A 12,333-nucleotide genomic window follows, 5' to 3' on the forward strand; every position below is an offset into this window, starting at 1 on the left:
GGTCCATGCTTCTCGAAAAGGTCTTCCCAACAGATTTCTGAGTCTTCTGAATTTTGCTCAGACATTGTCTTCCAAGTTGACGGATCATTGATGCTGACCTGACGACCACTCAGCTTGACGTAGTGGCTTAGCCTTCAAGATTTTCTGAAGAAGACATTTCTTTTCTTAAAGCTGAGTTGCGTTCTTACTCAGCTTCTGCTGTGTGACTTGCGTCTGCTGACTTTTGGCTTTCTTTTATAGATGTTCAATTCCTGTTCTTATTACTTAACTTACTCAACATTGAACAAACGCATTAGTACAATTAAATCAAAGAACTTAAATTTAATTATTTAATCATGAGATTAACTTAGATAATTTTATCAAATCAAAATCATGTGGAAAGGTGTTTCAACAGTGTTGTCACACATGATCTTGATATGCTCTTCTTCTTCTTCGTGTCCTAGTTGCTTTAGGATTCTCTCCATTCGTATTGCCTGACAAACGATGGTTGCAGAGGCCACATATTCAGCTTTTGTGGTAGACAATATCACAATTGGTTGTTTCTTTAAACTCGATGATATAACCACTATTGCTTTTACTATCTTCAATATCTTCAGCATCATCACTGTCGGGGAATGCTGAAAATTTGTTGGGTGTTCCATGCTTGTAGTAAATCCCATATCCTAATGTGCCATCTGTTAGGTTTTTATCATGCATTTTATGTTTAAAATCACATATTTGTATACAAAAATAGATCCCTTGGGATCTAGGATATATAGTATTTGATTAAGATTAGTGAAAAATTACTTTTCACTTTTGGTGGAGCAATCAGAGTCCTTGAACGAGGCACAAGAGTTGAAAAGTGAACCCCCTATATTTCGTCACTTGCTGAATAAGAACAACTGCCTGCAATCGTCGGAATCAATTCCACATACCCGGATTAACCAACCTTGGCCGAATCTGTAGTACATGGGGCGACTTATGCTTCTAGATGGAAGAACAATTTGCTTTTCTATTTCTAATAAGTATATTGTATAGGCTTAAAACTTAAGCTTAACCTTTTTAATAGTTTAGATGTTCAAGAGTTGTCTGACAGGGTGATCCACTTTCTCCTTAACTTTAACATGAAAAACTTAAAAATATTTAAAAAAAAACAAAAAAATCGAAAAACACGAAAAAAAAAAGAAAAAACGAAAAAGAAAAAGCCTGGGAAAAAATAAAATAGAAAAAATTGGGAAAATGTAAAAAAAAAAGTTACTACGCAAACAAAATGGACAAATAAAAATAAAGAAAACAAAATAAATGAGAAATATGAAAAACAACAACAAGAAAAATATTTTTCTCGGTTTTTTCTAATGAGTAATTAGGGGATCTATGAATATCGTTTTGATTCATTTAGCTAATTGGATTAAACGAGTTAACTCATCCCAATCCATTTGTTAAATGGATCATGTCGACTCGTTTATTAAATGAGTCTTGTCATTGTCGATCCAACCCGTTTATAACACACAAATATGTTTTTACACCCCTTAAATATGCATCAGACGTATAAATTGTAGTCTTAATTAGACTAAGGGAACGTTTATTGTGGGAGATTTCAAAAAAGGTAAGTGAAAGAGGAAATTTATTTCGTTTTGTTGTTTGTTTTATTAAAACAACCATTCATTTTTCCATTTTTTAATTTTAGGTAATCCACGAACCTTTCTAATCTCATTATGAACATTCTTGTAGTTTTCTGTTCCCTTTTCCATGTTTCTTTTTATAAGTTCATCTTTTCTATGCTTTATTTTGTAGAAGAAGAAGAATTGTTTCATTCATATGAAAAATCGTAAATCTCAACATAATTAGTAATTAAAAAATTACAATAAAAAAGTATGTGAGAGAAACTTAAATCTGTATTTTCAAACATAGATTAAGATAGAACAATAAGAGACATTGCTTGCAACTATATTTGGTGCAATAAGGAATCGAGTTTATCCTTTCTTTCTTTATTGTTTCTCTTTCTGAATTCTTTACTGTCATCTTTGTGCGAACCATTAACAGATGCTAGGAAGAGATTAGTCAAATTCCTCAATGTCGTCAACATCAACTTCATTCAATTATCCCGATCTGGCTATACTATTGAAGCGAACCAAATGCTCCCTAATATTAAACCCACATGTCTCTTGTCAAATAGGTGAGTTGGCCTTGTAATTAGGGACCTTTGAACAAGTGCATTATGGGCATTAATTATATTAAGTGACTTGAATTTATATTCTTTTTAAAAATGACCGGTTGTGGGTTTATAAAGGAACATCACTGTTCCCTTGCATGTGGCCTATGCCTTCTTCCTCTTCCCCCTTCTCCCTCCCTCTCTCATTCTCTTCCCCCATCTTCTTCAATTCCCCCTACATATATATACATACTCAAATTCCTCTAAAAAAAGTCAAGATTTTTATACTTTTCAAGAAAAAGAAACCCATTTGAACACAGTTTCTTGATTCAATTTCTTTTTATTTCTGATCAGAGACCAAACATGTCTGCACCTTCTTCTTCATCTTCATCTTCATCTTCTTCAAATTTTTGGTTGGGTTCTTATGAGAAACTTAAATTCTTCAGTCGGATAAGGAGGTTCTTGCAATCAAAAAGTGTACAAAAGAATAAGGTAAGAACAAAAGTGACGGTTGAGGAAAAAGAGGCTGTCGGAGCAGCCATGGATGAAGATGAAGATGATTGTTCTGTTGTGTTACAAAGATCAGTGAAGAAGCTTCACTTTGGAAACTGGGAAGAGAAGGAAGTTGCAGCTATGGAAATTGAAAGATTAGCTAAAGAAAATGTCAAAACAAGAAAATTCATGGCTGAGCTTGGTGTTATTCCGGTCTTAGTAGGGATGCTTGATTCCGATTTGTCTTCCCGCCGGCGACTGGCTGTTAAGGCTTTGATTGAGCTTGCTAATGGAACTTACACGTAAGTATTTAATTATAATAAAATATTAATTTGATACGTTAAATATTTCATGATCATTTTATATATTCTTTTTCCAAATTTTAGTTGGAGGGGGATTGGGATTTAGATGGTTTAATTCAAAATTCAACCAATAAAGTTTGCTTTTTTGGCAGTATCTGCGTGGTTTTTTTTAATCCTTTTTGTGTGCGTCACAAAGAGAAAATTAAGGGATGTATTGATGAATTTGGAGATAATTAAGGGATGTTATAGTATTAATAGTTTAATTAAGCAAGTTGTGATTAGTCAATAGGTGAATTATAAGTAGTTTGGCAGCCAAATATCTTTCATCTTAATTTTGATTATTTTGGAATCCAACTTTGTCCCGATTCTAAACAAAGAAAATATGATTTGTATTTTTTTGGTCATTTTTTCTAGAAATGTTGATTGTGGGTAGCATTAAAAGGTAGGGACATTGTGGGGGCATTAACAGTATATGAGTTTTAAGGAATAAAAGGGGACAGTCTCCACATGTTACTTGGGCTTCCATAATAGCCTGTGTTTCTCAGAGCACTTGTTGTTGTAATAACTTCCCTAAAATATCTTCATCAGATCACTGTTAAAAATACAAATTAAGATTGATTAGAAGATAGCTTTAATTAGAAGATAGTACTAATTTCAAGTTCAATTTCCAATGCATAATGTATCTTAATTAGGAGAAAGAGTACTTCATGTCAAAATTGGATGGCCATGAATGTAATTTACACAGATACATATCATAGTCGATAATAAATTATATATATATATATATCCATTTTCCGAAACTGCTTTTTGTCTTTCGATACTAAACTGGAGATAGAAAGTGTTTGATAAAATTTTGAAAAAACTACTTTTTGCAGAAAAAATAACTAATATCAAATAGTTGAAACAAGCATGCTTTTAGTCGTACGATTATTAGGAAAAAGTGTATTGAGTCTCACATATAAAACAATACAATTTTAAAGCTAACGGTTATTAATGGTGTAATTTCAAATTTCATTGAGCACCTAAAATGTTTGAGGTTAAAAGATAGACAAAACATGAAATTTGAAATTTTAAAATTAAAACTTGTATGTTTCCTTAATTAGATTTGAAATTGTACTATTTGATAAATGTTATACTTAAAATTACATTGTTTTAGGGTCTGCTTGTTTACCTATTTTTTCCATTTTGTTTGCCTTTTCACCTCATATTTGTCTTTTATAGTTGAAAAGTAGTTTACAAAAACACAAAAACCATGTTTTTTGGAAAATCAACCTTTTCTAACAGAAAACAGTATGTCAACTAAACGGGTTACGATGGAGCTAGTGGGGCTTCAACATTCACTAGTCGTCAGAAAATGTCAAAATTCTATAAAAACTGTGAACGTTGCTTTAATATTTTTTTAATGTAAAAATATTAAAAAAATATCAATTTAATACTCATAAATCATAATAAAACCTTCAAAATTTTGAACTGATGAAAATTGTGTATAAGGTTTTAATTTTTTTATATAAAAACACTTAAAAAATATCATATAAATCATGAAAGACCACTATAAACATTTTATATGAGTAAATTCTAAAATCCATCACTGTTGTTGATCATCATCATGGAATAAAACTAAATTTTTGGATTATCCCAAAATTATAGTAGTAGTATTTCTTTCATGTTGAGAAGAAGGTGCTCAAGGTTGTACCTTTAGGCAAGTGGGTATAAAGATAGAATTCCCAACAACTAGGACATGCCATTATCCTTTGAACCCCTCCAAAACAAAGTAGTATCATTAAATGGCTTTTAGTTCTAGTGGAGCTTATTCATATTTCTCCATCGGGTATCTGTTCTGTTACATTATTGTCTTTTTTCTCTTAAATTTATTCTCCTCCATCTTTATGATTTCGATCACAAAATATCTATTACATCATCACTACTGCTGCTGACATCACATTATTACAGTGCTTATTTACCACTAGTCTGAAGGGACAATGTTGTTGCTGAATCGACATTGTTGTCTTAAATTATTGATTAATGACAACTAATCAGATTTAGTATATTCGATTCCCTATGATTTTTATGCAATAAACTAGTCCATATGTTGACCTTCAGTACCTCTCAACTGCACAGATCTGAGTTCGAATCTCATTGACTTTCTTTCGCATGATTTTGTTTTTTTTATTTGTTTTGGTTGCATAATTATTTTATGGATGGACCTAATAAAACTACCTACCCCCACTTTGCTAGTCTTCCTAATAATGCCATACCTAGTTTTTATTAGTAATACATTATTTGGTACGAATTAGAGAGAGGTCAAAGAGAGAAAAACAGAGTTAAGAGAGGGGAGATGCTTGGAAAAAAATACTAAGATATAAGGTTTAATAAAAATAGGAGAGTCACACTTTTCTTAAAAGACGAGTTAAAAATTAGTGATGTGTCAGGTTGATCGGTTGTAATTTCCGACTATACACTTCAGTAGGAGATCACCTATAAAATTAGATACTTTGGTGTGCAAAAATGAAAGTTGTATATCAAAGGGTGAAACATGGTAAATATTATAAACCACCACATATGTAATTTATCCGGAAATAGTGGTGAATATAGGATTAGTCCGTTGGATCGGTCAATTCTATACGTGTGTGTAAAAAAAAATTGCTAAATCTAACTTGCTCAAATATTTTTTGGTATATATACAATTTATCATCTGAGTGGTCCAGAACCAATTTTTATGTACCACCATAAAACTTCTCAAAATTTAGACTACAAAAATAAGATTTAGTCGTTTTGAATAAAGTCAGAGAAATTTATTGTCTGTCATATATTAATTTGGATTTTTTTAATTAAATACAAACTTGATAAGTTAATTAACCACTACGAACCTTAATTTGTCGGAAACAGGGAGCCGAAACATCTACAATATATGGGTAGTTTTAACAACAGGGTGTCAGAAACCATTCATAATAGGGATAGTTCCGGCCAGATGGCCGGACTTCCTCCAGCCCCCTTGTCTCCCACTGCCCGGAAAAATGATTATACTTTTATGCCTATGTAAATAAGAATTTGTTTCTATAACTACATGTCCAACTTAATGTTTTAACATTTTTTGGTATTGGATTTTCTATTCAGGAACAAAGCACTAATGGTAGAAGCAGGAATATTCTCAAAACTACCCAACAACATTAAATCTGAAGAAGAATCAACAAGAACTGAATTTGCAGAACTAATCCTATCCTTATCTTCAATAGCAAACACTCAAAAATTCCCTCTCACCTCATCACAAATCCTTCCATTCCTCACAGAAATTCTTCAATCAAACTCAAGCATTGAAGCCAAACAATCATGTCTAACCACATTATACAACATCTCATCAGTCTTAGAAAATGCAGCAACTTTGGTCTCAAACTCAAATGGAGCACTAGTTCAAACCCTAATGACTCTTATATCACTAAAACACCTATCAGAGAAAGCACTTGCTACATTAGGCCATTTAGTTGTCACATTAATGGGGAAAAAAGCAATGGAAAACAACCCAATGGTGCCACAAAGTTTGATAGAGATATTAACATGGGAAGATAAGCCCAAATGTCAAGAATTATCAGCATATATATTGATGATCATGGCTTATCAGAGCTCTTCGCAGCGCGATAAAATGGCGAAATCCGGGATTGTGCCTGTGCTTCTTGAAGTTGCATTGTTAGGGAGTGAATTGGCTCAGAAGAGAGCGTTGAAGCTATTGCAATGGTTTAAAGATGAGAGGGAAACAAGGATGGGGCCTCATTCAGGGCCACAAACAGGAAGAGTGATAGCAATGGGGTCACCTATAAGTCCAAGAGCAAGTGAAGAGGGGAAGAAGATGATGAAAAGCTTGGTGAAGCAAAGTTTGTATAAGAATTTGGAGATGATAACAAGGAGAGCTAATAATGTTTCATCAGAAGAGAACTCAAGTTCTAAGCTTAAGTCTTTGGTTATTAGTACAAGTTCTAAGAGTTTGCCTTATTAAGTTTATGGACCATTGGGCATTTTTTTCAAGGTTCAATTGGGGTTTTTGACATATGTGTTTTAAGCAAATGGCATTGGCATTGGCATTGCATTTGGTATATTTGTTGTTGTTTTAGGAGAGAAATGAACTTCTTGTGGAGTAAAATGCATTTCTTGTGCAGCATAGCTAAGTGTACACATGTTGATCAATTTCAAATGAAAAATCTAGACTTTCATAATGATTCTCTATCATTTTTTGACATATTTGTATCAATTTTGTTATTCATGAAGTTTCAGAAATTTATTGAAGAGAGATAGAAGATTGATGTGGGAAAATCTGTGAATGATCTTCTAGGTGCAATTTAGATTCGTCATAAGACATAAAATGGGATTAAAAGAGGGGTCGAGGACCACCGACCAAGCTCTAATGCTTAAGTTAGTATATTTGAAAAGAAGATGTTGTAAAATAGAAAATTTTAAGCAAAGTGTATGTAATTTTAGCTTCATAATGAATTTTTCTTTTTATACAGGACGTCAGAAGCAATTCTCGTAGTTTGACAATTTATGTGCCATAATGAAGATTTATGACACGTTTTAGAATATCAATGGAGAAGGTATGCTAACAGGGTTGGTAACCTTTATTAGGTAAACGGTCATCTCGTGATTCTAGGCGTGGAAGCAGGAATTGACACATGTTGATCCTGAAACTCCTTCCTCATTAGTCCATGTGGCTATGAGTGTTACACTAGAGATAAGGCGTTCCCGTTAGTCCACATGCCAGACGTATTCTTTGCATGTTATCAGATATCCCTCTTTCAATCACTTAAAGTTTTTTAAGACTTAGGACTTAAGCGAACTCTCACTTGCGTCCAACAACACAAAAATACGCGAAGTTGTACGCTTTGGTTCGTGACGGGAACCAAAGGCTTTAAGGAGCTACGCATTCAAAATATGAAGAAGGTGTTTGGATGTTTGTCATAGTTTGTTTGTATGCCGAAGATGGATGTTGGATATGGCTCATAATATCCAAGGGGCTTATCCCGGAGCGGAGCTGAGAGGAGCGAGAGGAGCGGAGCGCATATTTGAGTAATTTTGTACCAAGTAGGGTTACACTATAAATACATGTAATCTGTATCTCTTTTACACAATCAATAAGAAATAGCTGCTCATCGCTCCAGGAGACGTAGGCAATTAAAAACTACCAAACTTTGTTAACAAATCATTATGTTCGATCTTTGCTTTATTATTCTGTTTTATTTAGCTTCATTATTCAACAATGGATATGTCATTTAGTGCATGTTTCTCATTTTCCTCAATCGAGAACGTGAAGAGTAGAAATGTGGAAATGTGGCTTTTGTCTTCCCAGACCCGTGATCTATTGTAGGCGCCTCTTAATTTTGATGGTGATCCCATTTTGATTCTTAACTTAGCATATTTGAAAAGAAGATGATATAAAATAGAAAATTAAGATTTTAGTAAAGTATATGTACCTTTAGCTGCATAACAGACTTTTCTATTCATATTTTGTCAGGAACAATCTTGGTAGTTTCGCAGTTTTGTTGAAACACCTTTCCACATGATTTTGATTTGACAAAATTATTTAAAGTGATGATAAAAATATTCTAATACATTAAATTTAAATGCTTTGATTTATTACACTAATGTGTTTGTTCAATGTTGAGTTTAATTGTGTATAAGACATTGAGATTAAAAAGCCCAAAGACCCATAAAGTGGAAGTCAAGCCCAAGTCAACACATCAATACCATTCGGCCTAAGAGTTCAAAACGAAGCCGTATCAACTAAAACGACGACTCAGTAAGAGAAGGATCGAGAAGCCTTCGTTGGCAAAAGCTTCAAGAAGAAGCTGCTGAGTTGGACGACAAAGCAGTCTGGACAGCGGCAGGAAAATGTTCAACTTCTAGACAAAGTATTTCTACTTTGGGAAAAGTTCAGAAGGCGCAGAAAGCTGTCTCGTGGACTTTTTCTTAAATGTCGAAACATTCTGCCAAAGACTGACGAAGACAGAAGATGCGTGAATCCTATTGGCCAACGACGCTGAGCACGCCCAGAGTGACAACGACAGGAAGCTGTTTCCCTCCAACGGTTATTTTGAAATTCGAAATGACCAGGTGCCTCAAGTGTCACTATATAAAGGCCATCCATTTGCTTCAATCGACACAGAACTTCAAGTTGTCGAAACGCTGACCAAATTCATACTCGAAGATTCTGTGAGAAAAGCAAAGCAAATACCTTACACCAATTTCCATATTATTTGTGTAAAAGTCTAGAGTGATTTCCAATCATCTAAAGTGTCTTAGCAATTATTGTTTAGGACAAACACTTTATCATTTCTAGAAGAATAGAAAGGAGAGGCTGAGTACTCGGTTATAGTACTCAGCGTAGATATAGGAGTGAGTAGAGGTATAGAGGAAGGTACTCTTGTTATACTCAGCTTCTATTTGTAAAAGGTTTCGTGCTCTACCTTTAAAGAGCTCAGTAGAGAATTCAAAAAGCTTGGAACGAGTTCCGGGGACTGGACGTAGGCGGATAGGCCGAACCAGGATAAGTCTGCTGAGTAATATCTTTCTAACCCTTAAACTCCTTTAATATATATTGCTTGCTATAAAACTGACTAAGTAAAGAACTCACGCTGAGTTAAGTCTACTAAGAAGCTGAGTTCAGGAATAGACTCTAAGTGCTATTTCCTAACTCAAGTAAAGAAGCAGACTTAGTCACAAGTTGACTAAGCTTGTGTCTTGAATCTACTTAGTGACGCTGTGTAAACCTTTTCATAGAAAAAGAAGTCAGCCTCAACGGATAAATTTTTAAATAGTTCCTATCCCCCCCCCTTGGAACTAACTTGTCACGTTATAAGGGACCAACAAGTTGTATCAAAGCTTAAAAGCTCACTGTGCAAGGTTTAACTACCTTGAGCTGATCCCCACTATGGCTGAGAACAACACTCGGTTTCTCCCAGGAAATCTGACAACTCAGATTTTACCTGAGGGTCTGTCCATAACTCGGCCTCCTCTATTCTTCGGGTCTAACTATACCTTTTGGAAGAATAGAATGAAAAATTTCATTCAGGCAACAAACATGAGCGCATGGCTATCTATAGTCCAAGGCCCATTTGTTCCTGTTGAAACTATTGATGGCCAAACGGTTGTCAAAGCTGAGACTAGATGGACAGAGGATGATCTCAAGAAGCTACAAAATCATGCTTCGGCTATAAACATGCTTCACTGTGCGTTAGATGCTGCAAAATACAACAAGATTTTAGGTTGTGAGTCAGCGCAGGAGATCTGGAAGAAGCTCGAGGTTACCTATGAAGGAACCAACAAGGTGAAGGAATCCAAAGTCAACCAGCACATGAGGTTGTACGAGCTGTTCGAAATGAATGATGATGAAGGAATCTCTGACATGAACGCAAGGTTCACAAACATCATCAACGAGCTCAAGAGACTTGGAAAGATCTTCACTGAGGAAGAGCAAGTCAAGAAGATTCTTAGGAGTCTTCCTAAAAGCTGGCAAGCAAAGAAAACTGCTGTTGAGGAAGCTCAAGACTTAACCACCTACAAGTATGATGAACTCATTGGCTCACTGCTGACCCATGAGATCTCAATGAAGAATTTCGAGGTGAAGGAAAAGTCTGAAGACAAGAAGCAAAAGTTTCTTGTCATGAAAGCTGACTCCACTGATGGGAGCTCAACAGACGATGAAGAAATGGCTATGTTCACTAGAAAGATGAAAAAGCTGTTCAAAAAGAATGACAAATATTCTAAGAAGCCTTACAAGAAGTTTGATAAGTACAAAGCTGACTCCAGCGACAGCAAGTACAAGAAGGACAGCTCAAAGCCCATTACATGCTTTGAATGTCATCAAACTGGCCATATTAAGTCAAGTTGTCCCTCGCTGAGGAAAGAAAGGAAGAACGGAAAGAAGGCAATGGTGGCAACCTAGAGTGATAGTGATGATTCATCATCATCTGAAGCTGATGCCACTGAGTCAGCAAAGATCTGCTTCATGGCAGATGAGCTTGCTGAGCCGTGTGTTTTTTAGCATGCTGACCCCTCCATTGCATCTGACGATGAGGAACACTCAACTGAGGTAATATCACTACCCTTGCTCAGAAATGAAATGGTTAATGCCCTGAGTGACCTCTACACACTTGTCAAAAAGTGTAATAAAAAAGGTTAGAGCACTCAGCAGGTGATGTGACGAGGTTGAGGAGGTCAAACTGAGTGACCTTCGATATATTCTCCAGGACACTTCGATTTTGCATAGTAATGTAGAAATCATGCAAAATTTTGTCACTGAGGTCCAATCAGATTCTAAGAAACTGAGGAAGGACGTCACATCAATTCAGAACCAACTTAAGGTTCCGAATAAAAGAAATAATCCTCTGAACACTGAGTACCGAAGTACTAGTCAGCAGAGATGGAATCCTCAGTGGAATGTCCAGTGTGACTTCTGTGGGAAGAAAGGACACACCACAAAGGTGTGCTGGCACGCTCGGCACTGGGGTGCTGACCAGTCAGTGAGACATCCTAAACGGAAGGTCAGCTGTGACTTCTGTGGAAAGAATGGACACACTGTCCAAGTGTGTCGTCATAAAATGAAATATGATGCTTTACCTGTTGAACCTAACAAGCAAGGACCCAAAAAGAATTGGGTACCTAAAAGCAACTAGCTATATTGCAGGTGAGCCTGAGGTGTGCTGAGAAGTCAAAGATGTGGTACATTGACAGCGCATGCTCGAGGCATATGACTGGTGATGAAACTCAGTTCATCACGTTTGTGCGTAAACGAGGAGGAAGTGTAATTTTTGGAGACAACAAGAAGGGTAAGATAGTAGGGTCAGGAACCATTGGTGGCAATCCTACTATTGAGTCAGTCTCCCTAGTCAGCGGACTCAAATATAACTTACTCAGCGTAGCTCAGCTATGTGACAATGGGAGAAAAGTTATATTTGATGACACTGGATGTAAAATATTCGAGGGTAAAACAAATGAGTTAATTTTAACTGCCCCTCGTATTGATAATGTCTTTATGCTGAACTTGGAAAAGAAGTTTTCAAAAACTGTATGCTTAGTGTCAAAGGAAGAAAATTCATGGTTATGGCACAAGAGACTTGGTCATGTAAGCATGGACCTCCTGGCCAAATTAGCAAGAAAGAAATTAGTTGAGGGTCTGCCAGAACTTAAATTTGAAAAAGATCAACTATACCACGCTTGCGAAGCTGGAAAACAAACCAAACAATCTTTTCATAGTAAAAACATTGTCTCAACTAAGCGTCCATTAGATTTACTACACTTGGATCTCTTCGGTCCAGTCCAGTCGCTGAGCTTGGGTGGAAGAAGATTTTCCTTGGTCATTGTAGATGACTTTTATCGGTACACTTGGATCATCTTGCTGAGTAGCAAGGATGAAACCTTTGAGAC

The 12,333-nt window shown here is 35.6% G+C and overlaps 1 protein-coding gene across 1 annotated transcript; it reads left to right on the forward strand.

The window, feature by feature from the left end:
• The first annotated feature begins 2,297 nt into the window (after positions 1-2,297).
• Positions 2,298-7,210, forward strand: LOC136232919 (U-box domain-containing protein 7). The gene is made up of 2 exons (XM_066022401.1): positions 2,298-2,925; positions 6,040-7,210. Exons 1-2 carry the CDS (start codon positions 2,495-2,497, stop codon positions 6,911-6,913), a joined length of 1,305 nt encoding a protein of 434 aa, XP_065878473.1. The 5' UTR covers positions 2,298-2,494; the 3' UTR covers positions 6,914-7,210.
• The last annotated feature ends 5,123 nt before the right edge of the window (positions 7,211-12,333 follow it).

Source organism: Euphorbia lathyris, chromosome 6 (genome assembly GCF_963576675.1).
Source record: "Euphorbia lathyris chromosome 6, ddEupLath1.1, whole genome shotgun sequence".
Lineage (NCBI taxonomy): Eukaryota > Viridiplantae > Streptophyta > Magnoliopsida > Malpighiales > Euphorbiaceae > Euphorbia > Euphorbia lathyris.

Bases quoted from the DNA above. Each gene is read 5' to 3' on its own strand.
- LOC136232919 (XM_066022401.1), top strand. From the start codon at position 2,495: ATGTCTGCACCTTCTTCTTCATCTTCATCTTCATCTTCTTCAAATTTT. The intron at 2,926-6,039 runs GTAAGTATTTAA...TTTTCTATTCAG, and splicing joins CTTGCTAATGGAACTTACAC to GAACAAAGCACTAATGGTAG.